The 27215-nt window shown below is 42.3% G+C and overlaps 1 protein-coding gene across 2 annotated transcripts in view; it reads right to left on the bottom strand.

The window, feature by feature from the left end:
* WRN (WRN RecQ like helicase) overlaps positions 1-27215 on the bottom strand; it is a 112137-nt gene that overhangs the window by 20069 nt on the left and 64853 nt on the right. For both annotated transcript variants that reach the window (XM_045017830.1, XM_045017829.1), the window contains exons 18-30: positions 26353-26540; positions 24751-24925; positions 21060-21241; positions 20248-20349; positions 19798-19890; positions 14635-14776; positions 9401-9571; positions 9224-9321; positions 6878-6953; positions 6198-6271; positions 4970-5042; positions 4476-4588; positions 1846-1960 (exon numbers count right to left, since the gene is read on the bottom strand). In XM_045017830.1, the coding sequence (XP_044873765.1) occupies positions 1846-1960; positions 4476-4588; positions 4970-5042; positions 6198-6271; positions 6878-6953; positions 9224-9321; positions 9401-9571; positions 14635-14776; positions 19798-19890; positions 20248-20349; positions 21060-21241; positions 24751-24925; positions 26353-26540 (1602 nt within the window). The remainder of the gene's footprint in view (positions 1-1845; positions 1961-4475; positions 4589-4969; positions 5043-6197; positions 6272-6877; positions 6954-9223; positions 9322-9400; positions 9572-14634; positions 14777-19797; positions 19891-20247; positions 20350-21059; positions 21242-24750; positions 24926-26352; positions 26541-27215) is intronic.

The raw sequence follows: 27215 nt of genomic DNA, 5'->3' as shown, positions 1-27215 counted from the left end.
GGACTTCTACAGTCCTCCCTATAATTAAAAATATCCATTTCTTTCTGCTACAGATTTGCCAGCCACTATGTTTAGGACCACATCCTGCAGTCTGCCTTTACTGGAAGTTTTGCCTGAGTGAATAACTGCAGGCTTTAGTCCACATTTAGCACCACAAATCAATACCATTTAAATAAAAAAATAAATAAAAAAAACAACCAATGGCTAACAAAACCCATTTTGCTTGTTTTCAAATATGAGCCATTGGAAGTCAAGAGCTGGAATGCTGATTTTATATAAACCAAGCCACTTTGAAAAAGAGCATTGATGACAAAAGAGCTCAGTCTGCAATTTACCATGAATCCTAAAAAACAGGCTGCATAGTTACTAGCTATTTTAAGAAAAACTGGATGCTTGCCACACACTATGTTAGTGAGTTTATATATGATTTCTAAAAGAATGGAAAGCAAGCTTGGGGAACTGGTGAATAATCAGGCCTCCTCTAGGTGTAACAAGGTGTGTGCATTGATGCCATATTCTGAAGATTTCATTCCTAGAACTGGCTGGCTAGGTGTACCCAAGCACGGACTAATTTCTAACCTCTCCACTGCTGCCATCTGGCCTTCCTTCTGGGGGAAGTAACAGTGAGGTTCCTTTCTTTGTTACCAGCACCACACGGGCATGCTGACTGTGGCCATTAACAGGTTCCATTTAAAAGAAACCTCGTTGTAGGTCTCATCTTACAGCAGGTATTATTGTTCCACAGCTCCCAGGAGGAGGAGGGGGATTAGGCCAAGTGTTTACATTCTAGTCCCTTCACCAGATAGAGAGATCAAGCCAAGCCTTGAATTGCTGAGGCCTACATGGGATTTAGATGAGAGTTCCCCCACCTTAGGGATGAGGGTCTCAACACCCCAGGGTTTTGCTTGTTCTCCAGGCCAGCCACGGCCGTTAATCTGTTCCACAGGTATTTATATAGAACGTATCCAGTATCATTATGCACTGTGTAACCTGGAACTTCTGGATCAAAATGATTTCCACTGCATATGTGAAGAAATGAACAGCTACAGGCATAGCTGCTGGAACAAGGGGTGCTGCCGCACCCCCTGGCTTGATATGGTTTCCCCCATACACAGGGTTTACAGTTTGGTTCAGTGGCTCTCTGCACCCCCACTGTACATATTGTTCCAGCGCCCCTGGCCACAGAGAAGCTTGTAGTCATGACATGCCAAGCCCAGGGTGTGGGAGATCAAGCTTACCCACCAATCCCAGTGGGCACTTGTCAGTTATTCAAGGAGTGATGAAGACAGCCCCTTGAGTAACCTACTGGATGCTTAGCTATGATGTACATGAGACGGTCGTATCTCAGGAGGGCATCTACTTCACCACAGACAGATTGGGTAAGAGAAAGGAAGAATCCTTAACAAGAGATGGGAGAAAGAACATGGGAAACAGGAGAACATGAAGGGAAAAACAAGGGCATGAAGAAATGAAAGGAGAGGAGTTGATATTGTATTTTGAAAACTTCTTAAGAAACCTGTTTAGAAGCACACTTTCTCTGGTCTACTTGTCATCCTCCACACTGCCAACCAGATGAGCTGGATGCCACTACCCAAGCCCAGCAGTTTCTTGCTGCAGAGGAAGCACAATCAGCCCTGAGGAGGAGTGAGAGGAGGGCTTTGCTCAATATCAGCAACTTCATGTGATTCAGGAGGACTGTTCACAGGCTACAACAAGAGTCCTGTCCTATAATTGGAGGAAGGACCGGGACCATGCCAGAAAGCCTGAAAAATGGGACTTGTAAATCCCAAGGTGAGGTAGATCACAAGAAAGAAGCAGAAGGCCTTGCTGAGGGAAAAATCTTACCTCCAGATTATTTGTATGGCAAAACTCCTTGATATCATCCAGGAGAGGAACCAACATGGCAGATTTTGCTTCAGATACGCCATCAATTCTCTTCACATTTTCAACAGTTGTAGGCCTATTTCGGGTAGAACAAGAACACAATGGAGAGTTACCAGGCTTTGCTGGTTTATGTTTTGGAACATGGAGTGTAGGACAGAACAGGACTGACAATCCCCATTTTAACCACAGATTACACTGACAGGTGATTACTCTGCCATCACAGCACTGTCTGCATTTTAGTCATGTTATTTTTCAAAGTTCTTATAAAAAGGTCTGTGGAGGAAGTGTGTGGCTTTTTGCTAGTGCTTAATATTTTTTGGCACATACATTATTTTGCAACTATGAACAAATGTATTTTTTTTATGTTCTGTCGTGGCAAACTGGCTATAAACTGGGCTTCAACCACTTGCAGGGGTCAAAAAGGGATTCCCTCCACAATGTATTCTGGGTTTTCTGTTTTTATCTTCTTCCTCTGAAGCATCAGAGATGGCCACGGCTGGAGACAGGACACTGGACAGGGAAGACCAGCGCTCTGAGGTGGCACCGAGCATTCAGTCTCTCAGGGGCTTGGCTGGCTGGTTCTTGCTCACATACTCAGCGTCCAACTGATCGCCATATGTGGTGTCAGGGAAGACTCTTCACCAGGTCAGACTGACAGGGACCTTGGGGAGTTTTCACCTTCCTCTGCAGCGTGTGGTTATGAGGGTCACTTGCCCAGGTTATCTGGGTAAATCTCGTCTATTGTTTCCCTGCCACTGCAGGGACCTCAGGCACTTGTGCACCTCGGTCCCTCCTGTTCTCTCCTGGTGACACATTACAGCCTTGTCTCCTATGGACTGTAAATCTTTAGTGTACTTTTGATTGTTGGGTTTGGTCAGAGGGTGCTAGGTGGAATTGGTGGCTTGTGATGTACAGGAGATCTGACCAGATGATCTGGAAGTCCCTCTCTATGTGTTTGTTTACACGGCATAATAAACCTGACTGTGTGACCTGCACCTGTAGACTCAGTGATTCCAAGCCTGCACCTGAGTGTCCATACTGCACAGGAAACCCAAGCCTCACACCTGTGCTGGCACATCCATACTACACTACGCAGACCCAGTCACAACTTCAGCTTCTGCAGGTAAATACCATCATAACCTGGGTTCCTCGTGCCCTCACCAGCTATGGCCACTCTATGGCTTGGATCATAGTGCATTATGGGAGAACTTGTCTGTCTATCCCGCAGGAATTGAGCAGAAGTGTTTTGATGGTTTTCGCATGCGAACATATCCAGCTGAGCCATTTTGTGTCTGCACGCTCCCAGCAGCTGGAGCCATCAACATGGATCTCGACCTTGTGAAATAACTTCTCCACCTCATGCTGTCAGTCCTATTTAGGGACACAGGCGGGGCACCTATGACTTTGCGTTAGGCAACACACTGCAGAACCAGTTGCAGTTGTTATATGCCGGGTGTCTTACAATACTTGCTTTTATAGTGGGGAATCATGTAAGGAAGTTCATTTCTTCTCTCTATCTTTCTGCAGACTTTTACTGTAACACCCTGATTATTCATTTATAGTACAGAAGTGCACAGAGTCCCTGGTCAGGTGATGGGGTAAGAGAAGATCATACAATCCAAATGAAGACAAATGCAACAAGCTAATAAAATGAACAAGCAGAGGGTGCAGGGAAGAAAGGGTTGAGCAGGGTACACTGCTGCTTCCCCTGCACTCCATCCCCTCTCCAGCCAGCCAGGAAGGCATGGTTACAAAGGCTGGATACAAGCAAAATTTGCAGGTTTTAGTCTTTTTCCCCAAAGCTACACGAAAGGGGCATATCTGATGCCCAGGCCCCTGCTGGCCACCTGCCTAGTCTTCACCACTTGGCAATTTACCATATGCAGCTTGGTAGAAGTGGGGGTCTTGAAAAAGGAAGCTACTCTACAGCTTAGTTCAGGGAGAGGCTTCATGCATAAGTGGTGGCTTGGAAGAAAGCATGAATTTGCTTGTGGGAGAGGCTGATAAATAGACTATGAAGGCAGACATCACTGGCGGTGGTAAAGGTTGACATGACAAGATACTTTCAGAAACAGGTATTGTAACAGAGTAATTTATACATGCAGTCAAATTTCACCTGTAGAGCAATAACTGCAATGCTGTTCTATCTGCATTCACATAGCTCCATACACATGTTGAATGGAGGTAGCTACAATATCCTTGGTGCTACTAAAAATGCTAATAAACTTTATACATACATTTTCAGAACTTGTGTGTGTCTGAATTTTGTGATCACATAGCAGAAGCATTCAGTTTGAGGAGTTCTTCCTGCACCTCTTGATAGTAACAGTGTACCAAAATCAGAACCCATTGAAGTCTATCTTCAAAATTCAGTCAGATTAATAATTCTGCTGATGCAGAAAGTTACTGAATTGGAAGCATGTGGAAAAACAGAATTCCTCAATATGTTTATGTACAACACCTAAAATCTATGGCACATGAGAAGTAACGCATCATCATCATTTTCTGTTACTAACGTGGCTTGAAGGAATGAGGGTAAGACTTCCGAACATCTTTGGACTTACATGTGGTTTTCAAACTGAAGACTTTACCTTATCTTGGCCATATCCACCAGTATTTTATTTGTTGCCAACACAGCCGGAGGAATATCCTTCTCACTGGCTAGCTTCTGTCTGGCTGCCAGCAGCTTGCCATATAGAATAGTCTGTAAAGAACAAAGCCAAAGTATGAATACATGTAAGGCATTACTTTAAAGAACACTTTGAGTCAAGCACTTAGATGTGATTAAAGTATGGGAGGAAAACTTCTACATGAGAAAGCAAACTACAGCCCAAAAACAAAACCAATAAGCAGACAGAATCTAAACCATATCCACACATAATGTTTAATTATCATCAAGGACTCCAGTTCTAGCACCTTCCTAAAGTTTAGTTTAACAGCTGAAAAATCCAGTTTAACAGCAGTTTCTCTGGTTGACACTTTGGAGGGACAAGGAATGGTCTCTAGGACTGTGTTAGATGTACACAAGCACAATGTAAATGCATTTCTTACACAAGCAGATGCCCTTTCCGTTTAATAGACTTACGTGCAGTTCCTTCTCTCTGGATGAAACAGCAGGTTCTGGGGACTTCAGTTTGATTGGTGACTGCACCAGGTCACTATTAAATTTAAAAAATAAAATAAAATGTGATATTCATATTCCTGTTAGATCAATGTATCAATTCACTTTGCATCAGCTCTGCTCTGCTGAGACTGGTAGGTTTGGGAGTCCTAGTGTGTATGAGCCAGACAGACCTGTGGTCTCAGCCAGTCTAGTTGCTATTTGCATTAACACACATCTGCACAGACACAGAGTCCACACTGGGAGTTATCCTGGTATAACTACAGCAATATAATTATACCAGTATAGCTATGCTGCTAAATTTCTCCATTTACGCTATGTCTACACTGCGCACTTTACAAGAGCGCGGCTGGGCCACTACAGCCATGCCGTTGTGAGGTGCACAGAAACACACGCTTCTCGCATTTTATATTATCCTGACCCATCCAAAAGTATCACATTTCCAAGTTACCAAAAAATAGAAACTAAGCAAAAACCAAGTGACCAGCAGAGCAACCTGGAATAAATAAAAGTTATTTATAGCCTGGTTTTTAATTAATGTTTGTTATGTTTATTTCCCTTGCATTTGGATTTAAAATATCAACAAATGAAAATGTGTCTTAATTTTAGACCCCCTAACACACCCCTAAAATCAAACCCAAAACAGGCTTAATTAACTGTGCATTTAAAAAGGTTCATGGACTTGTATTGTGCAGAAAACAAGGCTTGTTACATTTTTTGTATGATATAAATGTTCAGTTCAGGTAATCAGCAACAGAAGTATTTTATAGTCACTTTTTTAAAATTAATGTGGGATGCTTTAAAGAGCCATTTAACACACTGTAACCCTACCTACTTCAGTGCATAACCTAACTTACATTTTGTGACATTTCAGCATGTCATGTGAGGCAAAATTAAAAGTGTTTACCTAATTTACCTATCAAAATTATTTGCATTCGTAATACTGTTTTGCCAGACTTTCAGACGGACAGATTATACCATGTTTCTTAAAGGTTAAATGAAGTCTGGCACCCGTACAGCACGTATTTTCACACTAATGATTTGAGACATTGAAACGAAAAGATAAGTTTACACCACAAACAGACTTACTTTATTCTCTGACAGTTGCTCTACTGATACCACTTTCACAACACAGGAAAGAACAAATAAGTAGAGAAAAAGATATGAGTAGAAATAATTTAGTCCATTGTACCTTTCATTTGAGACACTGCCTCTTGCAGAAATTTTACTTGCTCCTTGATAAGAAAACATTTCCTGCAAATATGTCTGTTTTCAAAATAAAAAAAAAAAACCAAGTCAGAAAATCAAAGAAGGTATCCACATTTTTCCCAGTACAAATATTAACAGTAAAATATTCATTTAGATTTTTATACGAATTTGTTTAAAAGATATTCAGTGAAGAAAGGGATCGATTTTTTTCAAAACACACTACAGTCTGTTGCATAACGAAAAATTCTTTCCACTTGGTACCTGGCGTCTCTCTAGTACATTATTACAAAGATACACCAGACATGAGTAAAAAGCAGTTGTGTGTTACAGTATATTGATTCTCATTAAAAAACAGATTTAAAATTTGTAACCTTAGTCACTGTATAAGAGGATGCACTGTAGGTAGTGCATATTTGGGTGTTAATACTATACTTCACCTTCACACGTTAATGTGTTCAGTGTACCAATGATTTTGTTCACCACACAACTATCATACAAATGATCTGTAAATCCTATATTCTGTGCTGCTTTATTGTGCATCTTAAGCTTTCAAATATGTGGAGAAGACTTTATAGCTAGATATACTGATCTGTTAGCTCACTTGCCCGTCAGTAAAAAGAATAATGAAGTGGATGATGAGTAATATTTTTCTGAAATACAGACCTGTTTCTCCGGTGTCAGCTTTATTGACCTTGTATCTGGTGAATGTGGTCCTGCAACCGAAGTTATCTGTCTATTGCTGTAAGAAAATGAATTCAAATGTATTCAAAACATATTAAAAAAAAATCACTCTTTCATGAAGGCTGACATTTCAAAATACACCTTGGGAGAGGATGGTTTCAGAATACAAAGAGCAAAGAAAGGTTACTGGAGTTCTTTGCAATTTGTGGCCCACCAAAGATTTTTTGCTAGCTGCATCCATTGGTCCGCACCTGCGCCCTTCTCCTCCTCATGCTCCAAACAGAGGCATAGATGGTGGCATGGGCTGAACACCTCTCCAGTTACCTTTCTACTGCAAATAGCCCTTGCAGAAGGCTCCGCAGCAGAGGGGAAGGAGGGTATGTAGTGGAATAGGGACCACACTTCTTGAAGAACCTGTTACTATATGAGGTAAGTTACCTCTCTTTCATCAAGTGATGGTCCCTATGTGCATTCCACTCTGGGTGACTCACAAGCAAGATTCACTGAGAACAGTGCGAGGAACCCTGCTGTATCATCGACTGGAGGACTACTCTGCTGAATGAGGCATCAGCTATAGAAGCTTGCACCAGGGGGTAATGAGCAGAACCCCAACTTCCAGCTTTACATATTTCCAGGAGAGGAACATCTTTAAGTGAAGCTACCGATGTAGCCTGGGTCCTGGTTGAGTGGGTCCTCACACCTTGTGAGAGAGAGGTGGCCATTAACTCACAACACAGCAGGATGCAGCCCAAAAGTCTCTGAGGAGAGATTGTTTCACCTTCACATGCTTTGTGAAGGATACAGCCTTGGTAAAGTTTAAAGGATTTAGTCTTTCGCAGGTAGAATGCCAAGGCCCAATGAGTGTCCACAGAGTGAAGTTTCCTATCCTCACTGGTGGCATGCAGCTTTGGGAAGACGACCGGTAAGTGAATGGTCTGATTTAGATGGAATTCCAAGACTACTCCGGGGGTGAATTTTGGGTGTAATCTCAGGGAAACACTATGGAAAATCGTGTACGGTGGATCGGCCATAAGGGTAGCCACTTCACCTACTCTTCTAGCTGAGGTGATGGCAACCAGAAAGGCAACCTTCATTGATAGGTGGACTAAGGAACATGAAGCTAAGGTCACCTCCTTAGATGACACAAAGTACGATTTTTCTGCTGTTTCTGGAGCACGAGCACAACTGGCCAGACTGTCTTGACTGGTTGTAAGGGCCTGTCTACACCAGTGGTCTCCAAACTTTTTTGATCGCGCACCCCTATCAGTAAAATTTTTTGAGAGCATGCACCCCCTGCCGTGCTGGCTCTACCATTTTTGCCAAAGCAAACAAACAAACAAACAAAAACAAAAAAAAAGGCGCTCCTCCTGCCGCGCACCCCCAAGGATCCTCTTGCGCACCCCACTTTGAAGACCACTGGTCTACACTACAGGTTATGTCGGTATAACTTATGTCACTCAGGGGAGTGAATAAGCCACCCCCGAGCGACATAAGTTACACCGAACTAAGTCCCAGTGCGGACAGCGCTAGGTGGGTGGGAGAGCTTCTTCCACCAACATAGTGACCACCTCTCAAGGAGGTGGTTTTCTTATGCTGATGAGACAGCTCTCTCCCGTCGGCATAGAGCGTCTTCACCAGACATGCTACAACAGTGCAGCTCCACTACAGCACTTCTACTGTAGACTAACCCTTGGATGGCGTCGTTAATGGGAAGTGCCGCCTAACGGGGGACCAGCTCTCTGGAGAACATCCAATCGTTTATGAGGGGTGTCCTGCACTTCCTCCAGAAGGAAGCATGTGCGTGACCCTCCTCAGAAGATTTTGAAATTGCTTGTAGTCATCAGGGGGTGCCGGTGAAGCCAATGCAACTCCTTGGCTGGCGATGAAGATGACAATCCTGTTGAAGCTGGTGGTTCCACATGTTATGATTCCTCCTCTTCCTCCATTAGTTCTTGAGGAGGTTCATGATGTTCTCTGCATGGAGAGGGCTGTCTGGACTCCCAGTGGGATCACAGAGATTTGAGATGTCACATATATGGATCCCATAGCCCCAGTAGGCCAGTGTGACAGGTAATATGGAAACTGAGGTAGTCCCCAAGGAAGAGGGAACCATTGATACCATTGATTCTGAGGAGTGTAGTCCCTCTTATGCAAGCAAGACTGTGCCCAAGAGACACGCACTCCCCCCCCGTTCCCCCCCAAAAAACCAAACAAAACTTTACTGCAGAAACCTCCTCCTTGGCGCAGGCAGTCTCCTGTAGCAGGATTCATATATTTATTCCCCCAAGATAAAAGTGACACGTGCATAATATATATGAATGTAGTTACCTTTGGGTGTGAGGTTTCCTTAGATATAGTTCTTCACTGGGCTGTAGCAGAAGGGTCCGACACAACTCACTCCTATTTTTACAGAGCCAGTCTCTACCCTGTGGGATACAGACCACGTCACTCAACTTTACATTCCCAAAAGAAACCTCTGACAGGAAGGTTTTACAACACGATTACCTTCTTAGTAATCTCACACAGAGTTGCAAATCTGCTTTGACCAGAAACTTCTTTAAGGAAACCTTCAGTGATGAGCTGTCGGCCCAAAGCCCTCCACCAATTCTCTGGCCAGTCCTTTCCGCTACCAAAGAGAGCATGAGTTCGGTACTTGTCTGGGAGACGCTGGGAATTCTGAAATCATTCAAACATTTTGGTCAGACTCCTCAATCCCTAGAAAAACTACTCCATCATAACTGGTGAAGCACAGAAATAGTCATCCAGTCCTGTACGAATATAAGTTATCATTACTAAAATGAGGAACTGAAAGCTGAAGAAGACTGAAAATGCCAGAACTATGGGAGAACCCCTCCAAACATGAGACTATGTTTGGCAGAGTCATTTAATACCCATTAAAAATGGCTGAATTTGAAACTGTTGAATCTGAATCCTTCCCTTTATTCGTTGTTAGAGCAAGGGCCACGCCAATGTACCTCACTGCTGTCACCTGGAGTGGTGACAGGGTACTTTCCTCTGTGCCTATTCATTCCACTTCGGGGCCTTCTGCCAAGACTGCCTAAGGACTGTGGCCACAATTTGCTTGTCTTATAGGATCCAGGGCCACCACTCCTGCTAGCATCCCCTGAACCCAGTACAGAGAAGATCCCCAATTCTGAAAGCACAAGGACCCAGGTTGCGTCCCTCTTCCCTCCTCCTCTTGGGTGAACTGCAGAGAAGAGCCAGTCAGAGACTCCAGCTGGTAGGGCAGAAGCAGCCAAAACAGGGACTGCTGCACTAGGGGGGACAGAGTAAAATGAGTCCCAGCAGGGGCCACCCTTCTCCCAGCGCCATTCTGGACACAGAACGGTGCAGGGGAGATGCTACATGCACATGCTGGGAGCACTAGACCCACTGGCAGTGGCCTCAACAAGCCAGCAGCCAAACTGGGGATGGGGGAGGCAGGGTTTGTAGGCAGAGCAGCAGAGGAGAGGTTTAAGGAGGGTTTCAAGGTGGATAATGAGGTAGCTCTTCCCAAGCATGATGGGCGGCATGGGAGGAAGCATAAAGGTGCTGGTTTGAAAACTTAACAAGTGGATGATGGAAGCGGACATCATGGCCCAACTGGAAGCTGCTGTCAACATCCTGATAGTGAATATGAGATAATAGGTATGGGGCAATAGGGTGCGAAGGGCCGTGAAAGTGAAGCCAAGTAGCTTATGTTCAATGCGATAGAGAAGGGAGAGCCAGTGGAGGGATTCAAAGAGAGAAGTGACTTGGTCAAAGCGATGGGCTAGGAAAACGATCCATACAGCAGCATTCTCAATGTATCAAGACAGCATTTGTCAAGGCCCGAGAAAAAGATGCTGCAGTAATCAAGATGTGAGATGATGGGAACTTGGCTGAGAGTTTAGCTGTGCGCATGGACAGGAAAGGCCATATCTTACACATGTTATGCAGAAACAATAGGCAAGATTTAGATATATCCCAGATGTAAAGATCTAGAGTGATCTGAATTGAAGATGGAACCCAGGTTACAGGTCTGAGTGACAGGCAGGATGCTGGTGTTTTCCACAGTGATTGAGAAAAGGAGGTGACATTTCCTGGTACAGGCTAGGGTCTCCTACTCCTTCTTAGCTCCTGTTCCTTCCTGCTATCATCTGTATCTGGGATGAGTGCAGGCTAAGAGCAGACCTAGTGGTCTGTGATGGTAAGACGATGGTGCACCAGGTCTCTAGGGAGTAGCGTCATTCCACTCTGCAGGAGACTGAGTCAAGGGCTAGTTGCGTGGAGGGCAGAATTGACAAAGGGGAGTATCACAGACTAAGGACTCTCTGTGTGACATGTGCCAGTTCCTGCACTAGAGACAGAAAAGGAGAAAGGCACCTCCTCCGGGATATGTCTGCTCCACGGTCATTCATGCCTTTGACATCCAAACGGAACTACTTCAACGAGCCTACCTTCAGCCATGGCAGACTGCATGTACATACCTGCTTATTTAGTGATCCCTGCCATATGCAGCTGATCTCACCTGCACTCTGCAAACTGTACTGTCCACCTACCTATTTGCTTATGGGTACAATGCAAGGTGCTGACTTTTATCTACAAAAGCCCTCTAGGGTATGTGTTTCAGATACCTCACAGACTCTCTCCCCCAATGCAACATCTTCAGACACAAGCGACAAAGAGTCCTGTGGCACCTTATAGGCTAACAGAAGTATTGGAGCATCTTCAGACAGTTCAGACATTTGTGCTGTCCCCAGATTTGAATGCTGAGACACTGGAAGCAGAACAGTCTCAGTGGAGACAGAGTAGTTCTTCCGAGGGTTGACCTTTGGTCTATTGGTTGTTTCAGTTTTCAAATGGTTGTATATGTGCCCAGAAGAAAAACCGGGAGCATATTTATAAAAGTTAAGCAAACAAAAAAAATTCTGTAAATGCATAGATACATAAAATCACAGGACTATCAAACATGAGACACATTCCTGATTTCCCTATCAGAGAGAGAGATTGTATTCCAGGAGCAGCTTGCTCCATTAAGCACTGTCAAAAACTGAGAACTCACCTGTCCTAATCTGAGATTAGCCACAAAACAGATGAAAGCGGCCTTGCTTAAAGGCACATGTGCCGACTGAAGAGTGGAGTTCCAGTGGAACTCAAACACCAGACAGCAGAAGTCACAGAATCAGAGAAACTTAGGACCGAAAAGGACCTTGAACAATTTCTGGGGGAAAGGGACACTTAGTAAATTGTGAATTGGGTAACTGCACGGAGCACCAAATTTATGTGACGCTGCTGAGATCACTAAAACGTGTATTTTATACTTCTTTTTGCCAGTCTTTCATATCGTCACACTGAGATACCTTCATTCAATTCTTTTTTCTTGCTGATTCTTGCTAGTTCTTTATCTCTTATATTTGATACAATTCATATGTATAAAATATACTGGAAATCTGGCTGTTGATCTGCAGATTCAAAATTTGTTTGCAAAATTGGAATGAAGCATGGACATTTATGTTCCTGATTTTGTTTTTGTAATGCCTTCATTTAAACTTTTTCATTTATGGATTTTTGAAGTTTAAAAAGAATGGTCTTTTATTTACAGGTACTATACCATATAAATTATTCTCTAAAATATATATTGTAAGGATATGTAATGTGCAATACTTACTTTCAAGAAGTGCTCACTGAAGACAATACTTACATTTAAAATACATAAAAATGTGTAATACAATGAATTTTTCAACTAAAGTTTTACAAGATACTGCCATATAAATAGGTCTAACAGTATTTCACTGTAATTAGCTGAAACGACTAACATCTTAGATATTATTAAATATTAGAATTATGACTAAAAGGTATTCACATGAGTGGCCACAAAGATTTTGGAGCCTAGAGTATCTCACAATAAAAAAGTACCCACATTATTTCAGTTTATTAATGTGGTCATGTTCTAATTTTGCGTATTTTTCTAGCAGCGGTGGTATAAAATTTCAGTCAATGCAACTTCTTAATTTGAAGCTTCCCAGGAGGACTTGTTCAGTACCATATGCTGACTCAGTTTTCAAATAATAGGTGAAATCTGATCTCTCTTGTGACCCACCTGAAGTCTGTCTAGGAGCCCACCTGTACCTATTTGTTATGAAAAGACACTGCTAGGTTGAATAAAATCCAAGACAACACAATTCTTCATGAACTTCACAAACTTTTTGAAGTATTTAGATATCTTATGGTAATAAGGATGGGTTATTTCCTAGGATTTTCTAGGATATTTAGCCTTATTACACAATTTTCAAAATCTTACAAACACCTTTTACAAAAAATAGAAACATTATAGACAGCAGTTGAGCTGAGGTTTACAGCTGGAGATAATTTTCATTACCATTTACATTGCCATTTGGGGTAGCCTGCAACTTTCACATTATAACGCCTTCTAACGTTAAAAAACAAACAAACAAACAAAAACCCCAGAGGCATATAAACTGAGATCCGGATATTTTATTAAACAAATCAATGCCAAGTTTTTAACATGAGTTATTCCTAATAAAGGGAAAAATTTAATCAAGTATTTCCCTACTATTAACAAGTAATTTTCTTCCAAGCTAAAAACACACTCTTTTTCAAAATATCAGAGGGGTAGCCGTGTTAGTCTGGATCTGTAAAAGCAGCAAAGAATCCTGTGGCACCTTATAGACTAACAGACGTTTTGGAGCATGAGCTTTCGTGGGTGAATACCCACTTCGTCGGATGCAAGCATCGAAAGCTCATGCTCCAAAACGTCTGTTAGTCTATAAGGTGCCACAGGATTCTTTGCTGCTTTTTCAAAATGTTTGTTTTGTGACGGTCTTCATATTTCATTCTTCAGTGATTATTTTCCCCATAATGTTTAAAAAGCCTTTACATGTAAAGATCTGTATAAATCATTCAATGCGCTTTGCTTCAACCCCACCCATCAGATTAAGTCAGCAAGACAAAAGTGCTCATTAACACAAGCATAATCTTCAGCTCTACTCAATCATCAGTCAACAGGCTAATTTAGAGAACAGAAATTTAGAGAACAGAAAGATGTATTCTCCCTTCACTGTAAACAAACAGCCCCTTTTAGTGATAATGGAAGTTACACACCTGCATGGAGAGAGGAATACCTCCTCTCATTAGAAAAGTATTTCAGTTGCTATAAACAATACAAGAGATTAAATTGCAGGTAAAATGTTCACAGGTAGCGGAAAAGTTTTGATAACCCCTCCAGTATTAGAGGTTACTTCCACTTGTTCAAAAGCTGACTATAAACAACCCAGAAAGAGATAATCCAGAGGTTTAGAGGCAGCTCAATACACTGCTAAGTACAGGATCTTAGTTTGGATCCAAGCTCTTAGGCCAGGAAGAGCTGGGAATGTTGAATGTTTAACCTTTAGAAAAAGGAGCCTAAAATTGTGAACTCTTCTGGGCAGAGACCATCAACTCATTCTTTGTACACAGTAAGGGCCATGGTCTATAGACACTGCTGCAATACAAATAACCCATCATAATAATAAAGAGCAGCTCCAGGGCTAACACACCAGTGCTACTGAATTAGTCTGTTCAGCCTCTCTCTAGAGGAAGGCGCACTACACTGTAAGACTGGCCTTTGCTGGGGTTGGGGAGAGAGGTACTATAAAGTGAAATGTGTGTACTGTTTCTGGGAGCAGGAAGGGGGGTGTTATCCCAGGAATGCTCTCCCTCCACCCCAAAAATGCACAAGGAATTTTAATCACACTTACAGAGCCTCGGAGAAACAAAACCGGAACTCTAGTTCCAAACTTCTCATCTAAGGCCTTCACTGCAGACATCAGCTGGTACGCTTGCTGACCGAAGTCCTGCAAACTCTCTTCTGTGTCACTGTTAATGGTGCAGCAATAGGTTCTAACATGCACAAGAAAACAAAGAGTAACTGCCAAGTGCTAAACACTCAGAAATAAGGGGCGTTATTGATTAAAATATAGTTAAAAATATAAAGCGTATGCTTGAATTACAGCTTTTACATTTAATTATGCAATTAAATATACCTTTAAATGCAAAAATCTAGTGTTCAAGATACAAAAGTCAAAATTCCATGAGGTAAAACTGTGTTGGCAACACTAACTTATGCCTGAAGACCTGTAGCAGAGTTAGCACTCTGTGAACAACTCTTAACCCTTTGAACATCTTGAGTATTCTCATAGACTCTAGGACTGGAAGGGACCTCGAGAGGTCATTGAGTCCAGTCCCCTGCCCTCATGGCAGGACCAAATACTGTCTAGACCATCCCTGATAGACATTTATCTAACCTACTCTTAAATATCTCCAGAGATGGAGATTCCACAACCCCCCTAGGCAATTTATTCCAGGGTTTAACCACCCTGACGGTTAGGAACTTTTTCCTAATGTCCAACCTAAACCTCCCTTGCTGCAGTTTAAGCCCATTGCTTCTTGTTCTATCCTTAGAGGCTAAGGTGAACAAGTTTTCTCCCTCCTCCTTATGACACCCTTTTAGATACCTGAAAACTGCTTTCATGTCCCCTCTCAGTCTTCTCTTTTCCAAACTAAACAAACCCAATTCTTTCAGCCTTCCTTCATAGGTCTGTTCTCAAGACCTTTAATCATTCTTGTTGCTCTTCTATGGACCCTCTCCAATTTCTCCACATCTTTCTTGAAGTGCGGTGCCCAGAACTGGACACAATACTCCAACTGAGGCCTAACCAGCGCAGAGTAGAGCAGAAGAATGACTTCTCGTGTCTTGCTCACAAGACACCTGTTAAAGCATCCCAGAATCACATTTGCTTTTTTTGCAACAGCATCACACTGTTGACTCATATTCTAGTATGTTACCCAACAGCTTTCAAGTTGCTTTTACACTACTTTTTGCATTTAACTACCATGGGGTTAGAGAAGTCCTGAGATACAAGTTTTATGTGGACTGTAGCCACAGTTCTCTTCAGGTACATGGGGGGAAAAAACACCAGAAAAAATTAAAAGCAGGTCATTTGGTGGGAGTGGGGAGGGCTCTATCTCCCAAACAACCCCAAAATTAACACAAACTTAAGCAAAGACCTTTTACTGGCATTGAAATTTTAAAGCCAACGTGACTTTGCATGTAGGGCACAATGAAAAATCATCTCTAAAATAAAATTCTGCTCTAATCATAACTACAGTGCAGCTGAGGGATTATCCCATAATTTGGGAACAGACAGGAAGCATAGCTGAACTGATTACTTTCTTCTGAGAGCAGCATAGTACATCTAGATCAGTGGTTTTCAAACTTTTTTTCTGGTGACCCAGTTGAAGAAAATTGTTGATGCCTGCGACCCAACGGAGCTGGGGATGAGATGTTTGGGGTATGGGGGTGAGGGCTGCGGGGTGGGGGCTGGAATGAGGGGTTTAGAGTGTGGGAGGGGGCTCTGGGCTGGGGCAGGGGATTGGGGTACATGAGGGGGTCAGGGCTCTGGGTGCAGGCTCTGGGCTGGGGCCAGGGATGAGGGACTTGGGGTGCAGGAAGGGGCTCCAGATTGGGGGGGACTCAGGGCTGAGGCAGGAGATTGGGGCGCAGGGTTGGGGTGCAGGCTTATCTCAGGTGGCTCCCAGTCAGCGGCACAGCGCGGGTGCTAAGGCAGGCTTCCTGTCTGTCCTGGCACCGCGGACTGCTCTGTGCCCTGGAAGTGGCCAGCAGCAGGTCTGGCTCCTAGGCAGAGGCGCGCAAGCAGCTCCACATGGCTCTCGCCTGCAGGCACTGCCCCTCACAGCTCCCACTGGCCAGTTCCCAGCCAATGGGAGCGCGGAGCCGGTGCTCAGGGCAAGGGCAGCGTGCAGAGCCCTGTGGCCCCCCGCCTAGGAGCCGGACCTGTTGCTGGTTACTTCTGGGGCACAGAGCGATGTCAGAACCAGTAGGGACTAGCCTGCCTTAGCCAGGAGGCGCCACCAACAGGACTTTTAACAGCCCAGTCGGCGGTGCTGACTAGAGCCTTCGTGACCCAGTGCCTTACATTCTGCGACTCAGTACTAGGTCGCGACCCGCAGTTTGAAAACCACTGATCTACATGCCTTATACCAGAATTCTTACACTTCCAGGGAATACAGAGACACAATCTACTACAAGTTCAAGAATGAAAGACATTTCTACTTCTATTGATGTTATTCAAACACATAGTGGTCTTATCTCCCCTTGAACATATGTCCCATTAATGTTGATATTAGTTACATGCCTGTGTCGAGTAGCAATAGGAGACTAAATCCCATCAAACAGCAGAGTTAAGAACACCTTACTAGATGCCTAAAAAGCCACAGTCAAGGAAGAAGACTGTGCTGGTTAAAAAACAACAACCTGGTTTATAGCAAATGGATGAAAGGGGAAGTTGATAGTAATGAATATAAATCAGAAATTAGGAATTGTAGAAAATTGATAAGAGAAGTAAAAGGCCAGAAGGAGAAATGTATGACCAGCAGAGTTAAGGACTATTAGAATAATTTTTTAAAATATATTTGGAAAAAAAAGAATCCTGAGAATGGTATTGGTCCTCTGCTAGATGGAAATGATAGAATTATGAGTAATGCAGAAAAGACGGAAGTGTTCAAAAATATTTCTGTTCTGTATTTGGTGAAAAAAACAACCTGATGATTAGTCTAATCATATGGTGATGACACAACTCTTTTCACTCCACTAATATCTCAGGAAGAAATCAGACATTTTTAATCACCAGGTCCAGATAACTTGCATGCAAGCATTTTAAAAGAGCTGGCTGAGGAGCTTGCTGGACCATTAATGTTGATTTTCAATAAGTCTCAGCGCACTGGGGAAGTTTCAGAAGACTGGAAGAAACCTAATGTTGTGACAATTTTTTTAAAAGGGTAAATGGGATGACCTGCGTAATTATAGGCTAGTTGGTCTGACATCAATCTCAGGAAAGATAATGGAGTGACTGATAACTCAATTAATAAAGAGTTAAAGGAGGGTAATGTTGATTTACATTAGTTACATGGATTTACGCAAAATAGGTCCTGCCAAACTAATGTAATGTCTTTTTTTGATGAGATTACAAGTTTGGTTGATAAAGGTAACAGTGTTGATGTAATATATTTAGACTACTGTAAGGTGTTTGACCTGGCCCTGCATGACATTTTGATTAAAAACTTGAAAGATATAAAATTAACATGCCACATTAAATGGATTAACAACTGGCTAACTGATAGATCTCAAAATGTAAACAAACAGAGAATAGTCATTGGGCAGGTGTGTTTCCAGTGGGGTCCAACAGGGATCAGTTGTTGACCCTACGCTAATTTAACATTTTTATCAGTGACCTGGAAGAAAACATAAAATCATCACTGATAATGATGACAAAAAAGTTGGGGGAGTGGTAAATAATCAAGACAAGTCACTGATACAGAGTGACTTAAAATTGCTTTGTATCCTGGACACAAGCAAACAATATGAGTTTTAATACGGCTAAATGTCAGTGCATACATCTAGGATCAAAGAATATAGGCCATACTAGCAGAATGGAGGACTCTATCCTGGGAAGCAGTGACTCGGAAAACGATTTGGGGGTTGTGGTGGATAATCAGCTGAACGTGAGCTCTCAGTGTGATGCTGTGGCCAAAAGAGCTAATGCAATTCTGGGATGCATAAGCAGGTTAATCTTGCGCAGGAGCAGACAGGTTATTTTACCACTCTATTTGGCACTGGTGTGACCACTGATGGAATACTGTGTCTAGTTCTGGTGCCCACTATTCAAGAAGGATGTTGATAAATTGGAGAGGGGGTAGAGAAGATCCAGGAGAATGATTAAAGGATTAGAAAACCTGCCTTATAGTGACAGACTCAAAAAGCTCAATCTATTTAGCTTAACAAAGAGACGGTTAAGGGGTGACTTCATCACAGTCTGTAAGTACCTACACAGGGGACCAATATTTAATACTGGGCTCTTCAATCCAGCAGAGAAAGGTATAACACAGTGGTTTTCAAACTTTTTGTATTGGTGGCCCCTTTCGCACAGCAAGCCTGTGAGTGTGCCCCCCACTTATGAATTAAAAACCGGGGGAGGGGATTTAATTTAATGGTGGCTTGGGGCTGACTGCCCCATGGAACTGACAGCGCGAGACCCCCATGTAACCACCTTGCGACTCCCTGAGGGATCAGGACCCCAGTTTGAGAACCCCTGGTATAACATGATCCAATGGCTGAAAATTGAAGCTAGACAAATTCAGACTGGAAATCAGGCATACATTTTTGACAGTGAGCGTAATTAACCATTGAAACAACTTACCAAAGGTCGTGGTAGATTCTCCATCACTGACAATTTTAAATCAAGATTTGAATGGTCTCCTAAAAGACCTGTTCTAGGAATCATTTTGTAGAAGTTCTATGGCCTGTGTTATACAGCAGGTCGGATTAGATGACCACAATGGTTACTTGTGGCCTTGAAATCTAAGACAATCAAGCAGTATAAAAAAATTTGCTGGCACACGCAGCTTTTAAACTTTCTTCAGAATTAATTCTGCGAGGCAGATACCAAAGGTTAAAAAAAGAGGTGAAATGTAACATTTATTTTACTTTCTTCAGGAGTATTGTAATAAGACACTTAAAAAAAATGAAAACATTTTAATAGCAACAGTGATTTTTTGTTACAGGCTTTACTACAATCTGGGATTTGGTGTGATGCATATGCATTGCCTCCTGTCACACTCCAATACCGAGATGATAAGCCTACAACAACAGACACTGCTGTTCAAACACAAAAGCAGATTTCAGGAGGCTTTTTGTATTGATCAGAATACTCACAAACATAAGTGCACAAAAAACAGAATATTTTATTAGGAGAAATTACTGGTGTATTTATTTGCATTGGTCTTGTATGTTATAGGGAAGACAGATATTCTAAACACTGTAGTCTTTAGGGAGGAACATTTACCTGGATCGGCAATTATCACAGCATTTTTCTGTTCCCATGATGCCAGAGGAGGCCTTCCGGAGTTGTTTGTCTTCAAAATGAGACAAGATGATTCTACCCACGGGAACATTGAGAATTAAATAAAAGAACAAGAATTTACACGTTAAATTCATTGCAAAAAAACAATGAGTTGAAATCATCATCATTAATTGATTCACCTGGGAGCCAATTATTTGCACTTGATTTCACCAGAGACAAGGACGTTTGTTTTTAAAAAGTAAATCAGAAGTTCCTAATGCTGGTATTTAATTATGCAAAAGATGGTAAATATCACTTTTTAAAATAAAATTGCATTTTTGCAAAGCATTTAAGTTATGTAGCTACATCTTCAGTTGTTACTGAACTGCAATGGACAATACTAATTGTGTATTGTGGACTTAAAGAAAATGTGCAGTAAAATATAATACTCACTTTCTCCTGCAGCTGTTTGAGTTAAGGTACTTCTCTATCTTTGCCGCCATCTTTAATTTGTATTGTCGGAATCCTTCATTTTGTATCTCATTTAAAAGATATCTGCCATTAAAACGAAAAACAAATAAGCTTAAACACTTGTCCACAAGTTTCTCTTTGAACTAATAGTAACAGCATACTCACAGTACCTACCACATTCAACTTATTTCATACACAGCAGTGGTTCTCAATCTGTAGTTGGGCAGTGCTCCACAAAAAGTCTTTACCTACAGCACAACACACTAAACCTTCAAGATCCCTGCAAGGGGAAGGTGGAGGCGGATGGAGATGGACATGAGAGAGACCTTTCTGTCATCTTCCTTTCTGTGGGTGTCTTTGTAAGAGAAACACTGACCTATTATCATCAGTGGGAACTAGACTAAGGGACTGCAAGGATGGTGCACTGACTATCTAGAAGTCCAAGCCTGAACATGTCAGTTTTAGGGAAAGACTGAATTCATGTTGCTTTTAAGTATATGTTTTCCAAAAATAACAACAGGCCCTGTACTACGCATCCTGACCACTGCCTTCCTTCACATAATGGACCCTCTCAGGGACGCTGGGTGGGACGAAGCAGAGGACTGTTGGACGCACACTGTGTTCCTGGAGATATCATCGCATAACGAATGTTTTCACATATATTAAGTCAAGGCACCATATATCAAAACAACAGACTATTTTAAACCAGCCCCCTCCTGCTCATTCATGATAGTAAATTCTGGCTACAGAATGAACAAGGTTCCTATGACCCCAGGCTGTTCCCAATATTATACCTGTTAAAAGTCATATCAGCTGCAGTCCAAAATACGTAACAAGAAGCAGGAAGACCATCACGGCCAGCCCTTCCAATTTCTTGGTAGTAGGATTCCATTTCTTTAGGGGCACCATAATGAATAACTCTCCGGATGTCTGCTTTATTGATACCCATTCCAAAGGCCACCGTAGCCACAATGCACTGGGAAATAATCATAACATACATGTTTAACTTAGCTGTAAAAATATGTCTAAACCTCCATTAATGCCAACACAGTGTGTAATGACTTCTGTGCCACTGATTCAAATTCATCCTAAAGTTTAGTAGCTTCAAATCACACTCGGCGTATATACTGCTGTCAGTAAGGAGTCATGTATTGGTAGCAGCATAAGCACATCATTAATCACAGTCATAACGCGTCAGCAAACTTAAAATGCTTAGAGCAGGGGATGAGTAGTTAGGAACACTGGGTTCAATCACCAATAGAACAAGTCCCTGTAACTTTTGGTGATTGAGATTATCCCTATATAATACAGATACACACATTTTTACTCCTGAGGGCATTCTGTGCCAAAAAAAAAAATTAAAACACACAGGATTTTAAAATTCTGCAAGTTTTATTTGTCAATAAATAAATGCAGAGGCTCCAGCATGGCAGTGGGGAGCACAGGCCACTGGCTGCATGAAGGTGGGAGATCACCCTGCAGCCTCCCTACCCCCATCCCCAGGAAACGGACTCAGCGGTGAGGCTGCACCTGACTCCAACACAGCACAAGGCCTAGGTCTGCCCCAGAAACACCCTGGGGCCCTGCCCCTCTGCGCCAGGTACGGGGCAGGCAGCTCAATCAGGCAGGATCCAAGTGTGGAGGGGCTCAGTGTGAGGGGATCCAGGTGTGGGGTGAAAGGATTTTGTGTGGGACAATCTGGGTGCAGGCAGCTCATTGGGGGGGTTAAGTGTGGGGGGGATCTGGATGCACACATGCTCACTGGGGGGGTTCCAGATGCAGGGGCAATGGGACTCTGCCAGGGCTTCCAAGTGAAGGTGGTTGGGGCTCAACGGAGAGGTCTCGGGGACTCAGTGGAGGGGTCTGGGTGCTGGGGGAGGGGGGCTTGGTGGAATGTGCATCTGGTTGGCAGTCAGTGGCGTGGGGGTCTGGATATGGGGGCTTAGGTGGTGGGCATCAGGGTGGGGGTTTGAGTGCAGGGAGTGGGTCTGACATAGCCCCAGCCACTTGTTGCAGGGGAAGCGGAAGTCCCGTCCTCTCCTGCCTCCAGCCCAGCCAGGTCTAGCAGCTGATCTCGGCTCAGGGTAGGAGCCACTGGCTGGGGTGTCCCCAACCCCGCAGTGATTTACCTCTCTGCTGGCTGCTCCAGGTGCCTGAAACAATGTACCTGCACTGCTAAGGAGTGGTGTGTGACTGCTCTTGCAACTTCCCTTTGCTTCCCTGTCAGAAAGTCATTTTTCTATGGGGAAGCAAAGAAATCTTTGGGGGACATGAATTCTGCACACGCGCAGTGGCAGAGAATTCCCCCAGAGTAACAAATACATGTTTGCAAAGCTCTTTCAGATCAGAGACATAATAAAAATGACCTATAACTTTATATTTTCCTCTAAGAGCAAAAGAGAGAATCATCAGGGCAAAGAGGTCGAAATACTAAAGGTCAATCTTTAAAAGCAGCAAGCTAAAACTATTTCTTTGTGCACGTGTGATACAGCAATGATTTGGTAAGCGTAGTGAAAGCAAACTTGCAGTTGATTGTTTATCACAGATTTCTGATCACTGTTGTACTAATTTAGATATGATATATGGACTAAGAGTGTTAACATAAACCAGCAGCAAAGAATCCTGTGGCACCTTATAGACTAACAGACGTTTTGCAGCATGAGCTTTCGTGGGTGAATACCCACTTCTTCGGATGCAAGATTCTTTGCTGCTTCTACAGAACCAGACTAACACGGCTACCCCTCTGATACTTAACATAAACCAGTTACTGTCTAACATTAAACAGCGTTAAACAAGGTCCACAGCTTGGAACACAGAGACCTCAGCTTGTTTGGCACCATGGCAAATAAAGTATAGAAAAAATCTTTTAAACCTTTTATTAAAGAGACAGAAAAGGAAAAACACTTAAAGCATTTGAAATATAAAGAATTAAATAAGGTTTTCATGTTAACATCTCTTGTTCCCTTTCCATTTAGCTGTAGACAGTTTGTAGAAGGAAAACACTCTTCTCCACACACTGTTTGACAGTCTCTTAGATAGGATCAAAGGTAGCAATAACTGTACTTTTGGCGAAAAAAGAGAAGTTAGTTCAGATGTGCTGATGATGTCGCTGTTACTGCTGTTGTAAAAATCTAATATTAGAAGGAACCTCTCGCCCTTCTTTGACAGTCTTAGATGGTATTAAAGATGGTAATAACTGACTGCCACCCAAGATGGTATTTGGGTTTCAGCGGGAGCTAGTGGGGTGGTGATGTCATCTGGTTCCCTCCCTCTCTGGCCTATTCTCATCAGGACACCTCTTAGGATCAGAATGAGGAAGGCCCAGGGTCCCAGGAAACAATGGGGGTGGCAGCCATGATGGTGAAGCTCGTTCCAGTAGCTTCTGTCTGTTTTTCTTTTGATTTTTCATACTTTCTTGACAAAATCCCTTTCTTTTAAGGACTCAAAAAGGGAGTAATGGGTGGAATAGCCCCTACCTTCATTATTTTATCTACCAATTAGGCCTAATATTTGACACATCAATTTTGACTCTAAGTCTCAGCTCCACATCTCCTAAGAAGCATAATTTCAAGACAGCTTTTGAATCATATCAATATGCCTTTTTGTTTAGACCAATCAAGTTATTGTGTCTCCCTTTTACACGTTTTTCTCCACGTTATTCTAGGTTTTAGTAACATCTTATGAACTTTTACACACTTCTTACAGTTGAGCTCAATTCGGGTAAAATTGTAGGCTCAACTGTCACAACGGCACACAATCACAATGAATCACACAAGTTCCATTCATTAACCCAGAACAGTTCACGAGAAATTTTCTACAGTCTCCTAATGATTTCCCATGGCAACATGAAGATCTTACTGTTGCAGAAATACATGGCATTTAAGCGAAATAATATTCCACTTAGGGACTGGTCAAAACCTGAAGATCTAATATTATTTTCAAAATAAGATAATGGATAGAAATGCATTTCCTGCTTTGCCTTTTTCCTAGAAAGACAAGAGAAAGAATATATGTGAATGAGGCCAAGTGTACACAGAGGAGCTTAGTATGGGGCCATTTAAAAATACAACATTTACCCATCAAGCAGCTCAAAAGTAGAATGTTATAAAATGGTGGTATGGGGTACTCTTCATTTCCTGCGGTATTACTGTGATCTATGTGACAGAATGACTGCACATCAGCAGTGAGAAAAGTCATTCCTAATTATACACTGTAGACTATATGGCCGGGAAAGACTGAAGTATTTGAGGATGAAGTATATGTTTAAGATCTTTATAATGTAAACGAGGCTAACATGAAGGTCAGAAATTATGTCACTGTAGACAGACTGTGGAAGCCAAAGAATAGTTTCTTGCTCATAATGTCAAAGGTACAAAGTAAATTTGAAAGAGAGACTGATATTTCAAAATTCTCTCACTCTGTACATGTCAAAGGAATAACTAACCCATTTCCTACAGAACATCATCCTGTAGTACGAATTTATACCTGAATTTCATCTCTCATGAACCTGTGATGAACATCTTTCCTTGCTTTGATTCCCATGCCAGCATGGTATGTGCCACAGGACAAGTTTAATTTCATCAACTCAGCAGCTACTTGTTCAGTGGTCTTCCTTGATGGGCAATAAACGATAGTGGGTCCTTCAAACTCGTATGTAGAGCTAAGGAAAATAATAAACAATAAATAAACATGCTGTAAATGCTAAAGAGGCCACTTGCGAACCACAAGTTCAACATCTGACTCAACAGACTAAGGGCTGCCAGACTGTAGATTTTGCAGCAAGTCTTCATTATCCTGGGCATCAGCAATTTCAAAATCTGCATTATTCTTCTTGTTTATTTGTAATATGTTCTCTCTAGGGGGCAGATATCTAGCTGATTTAAACTGTCATCACTCCATAGCGTCCCATGCAGCTATGACAATTAACACCAGCTAAGAATCTCTTCCTGGATTCTTAGCTAGGGTAAGAATCTTGTCAGACACAAAGAGGTTCAAAAAAGATAACATCTCTTCCATTTCTATAGTACTTGTTACCTGAAAGATTCTAAAGGTTTACCAACATCATATATTGCTGCCTCATTATAGCTCTCCTGGGTGATGTTCTGACTAGTTCACTTCTTGTGTGAATCACAGTACTAGTTTCAGCAAAACCAATGAGGAGTCCTTGTGGCACCTTCGAGACTAACAAATTTATTTGGGCATAAGGCTTTCATGGGCTAAAACCTACTTCATTAGATGCATGGAGTGGAAAATACAGTAAGGTATAAATACACAGCATATACCTTCACCCCACATCTTCTCAGATCAACAGCTCTCACATTGTTTCCCTACTTTCCAGCCATGCTGCCCCTGTAAACAAACTGAACCCTTCCCTGAAAATAGAAGTACAATAAACAAACAGAAATAGCAGACACAAATAGCTATATGTAGCCCGTATGAATGGAATCACAACACAACGGTAGTGACCCATCAGCAACTACAGAGACTGAAACCCAACCTTCTCCCGCCCACCCTACATACATATCATGCTTTCATTTTAGCGTTTGTGTATCTGTAAGTCAATTAAAAAAAAAAGGAAGAGACTGTCTGTGCCAGCCTACCTGTAAGGAAACACATTTGGTATTTTTCATTTGCAGCCAAGCAAATGAAAACTTAATGCTAGAAATCAAAATTGTCACTCTGAATTTGTGCATAATCCTACTCTTATTTTTCAGATAATACGGTTTAGAACGTAATTCATTGTACAGCTAAATATTAGCATGTGCATTGCACTAATGCCAAGATAAGTGCTCCTATACGCTGGGCACTGTACAAACGCAGCAAGAGACTATCCACGCCCTGTAGAACTTATTAAATAGACAACACAAATGGTGGGAGAGGAAGAAAGGCGGAAACGTGAAATGATTTGCCCAAGATCACACAGCAGTTCATCAGCAGAACCAGGAAGAGAACCTAGTCTCCTGGTCCCAGTCCAGTCCAAGTCCACTTTGCTATTCTTGGTTTTGACGCCCAGTCTGGCACACCTTTGATAATATCTGAGATACAATAGCAGCAGCTGATAGAACGAGCAAGCTAGTAAGGCCTCACCTTTTCTTTTTAATAAGGAACTGTTTTAAATCCTGAAGGATACCTCCAGTTTTTCGTCCAACTTCTAAGTATAGGTTAGGTCGGTCAAAACTAGTACATGTGACCTGAGGGTTCTTTAGGTTTAGACAGTGCACTATATCTTCTCTAACTGAAGGGCTCGCTGTTGCAGTTAAAGCAACAACCGGAACCTGAAATGAAAAGCAAAGAGAAATGATGGAAGGAAAGAAACAGAAACCGAGACCCATCATTCTTGCGGTTTTTATATTTTTTATTTTATTATTGTGATTCAAAGTTAAGGAAAAAATGGGATGAGACTAGATATCCTGATCTGTTTACAGTCCCTGGAAAATTTAATGCTTCTGAAGAAGAGAGACAATATTATACTTCCAAGAGCTTTTTATTGTCACAAAGAAATATATTTTAGCGATCCTTCCATAAAAGCAAATGCACATTCACCTGTCTACATGGAGGAAACAGAAACTATATTTAAACATATATTTTTTCAAACTGGATTTGGACAATTACATAAGAACATAAGAACGGCCATGCTAGGTCAGACCAAAGGTCCATCTAGCTCAGTATCCTGTCTACTGACAGTGGCCAATGCCAGAGGGAGTGAACCCAACAGGCAATGGTCAAGTGATCTCTCTCCTGCCATCCATCTCCATCCTCTGACAAAGAGCGTCTAGGGACACCATTCCTTACCCATCCTGGCTAATAGCCATTAATGGACTTAACCTCCATGAATTTATCTAGTTCTCTTCTAAACGCTGTTATAGCCCTAGCCTTCACAACCTCCTCAGGTAAGGAGTTCCACAAGTTGACTGTGCTCTGCGTGAAGAAGAGCTTCCTTTTATTTGTTT

This window comes from Mauremys mutica, chromosome 5 (assembly GCF_020497125.1).
Source record: "Mauremys mutica isolate MM-2020 ecotype Southern chromosome 5, ASM2049712v1, whole genome shotgun sequence".
Classification (NCBI taxonomy): Eukaryota; Metazoa; Chordata; order Testudines; family Geoemydidae; genus Mauremys; species Mauremys mutica.
This window is presented reverse-complemented; position numbering and strand designations above follow the sequence as displayed.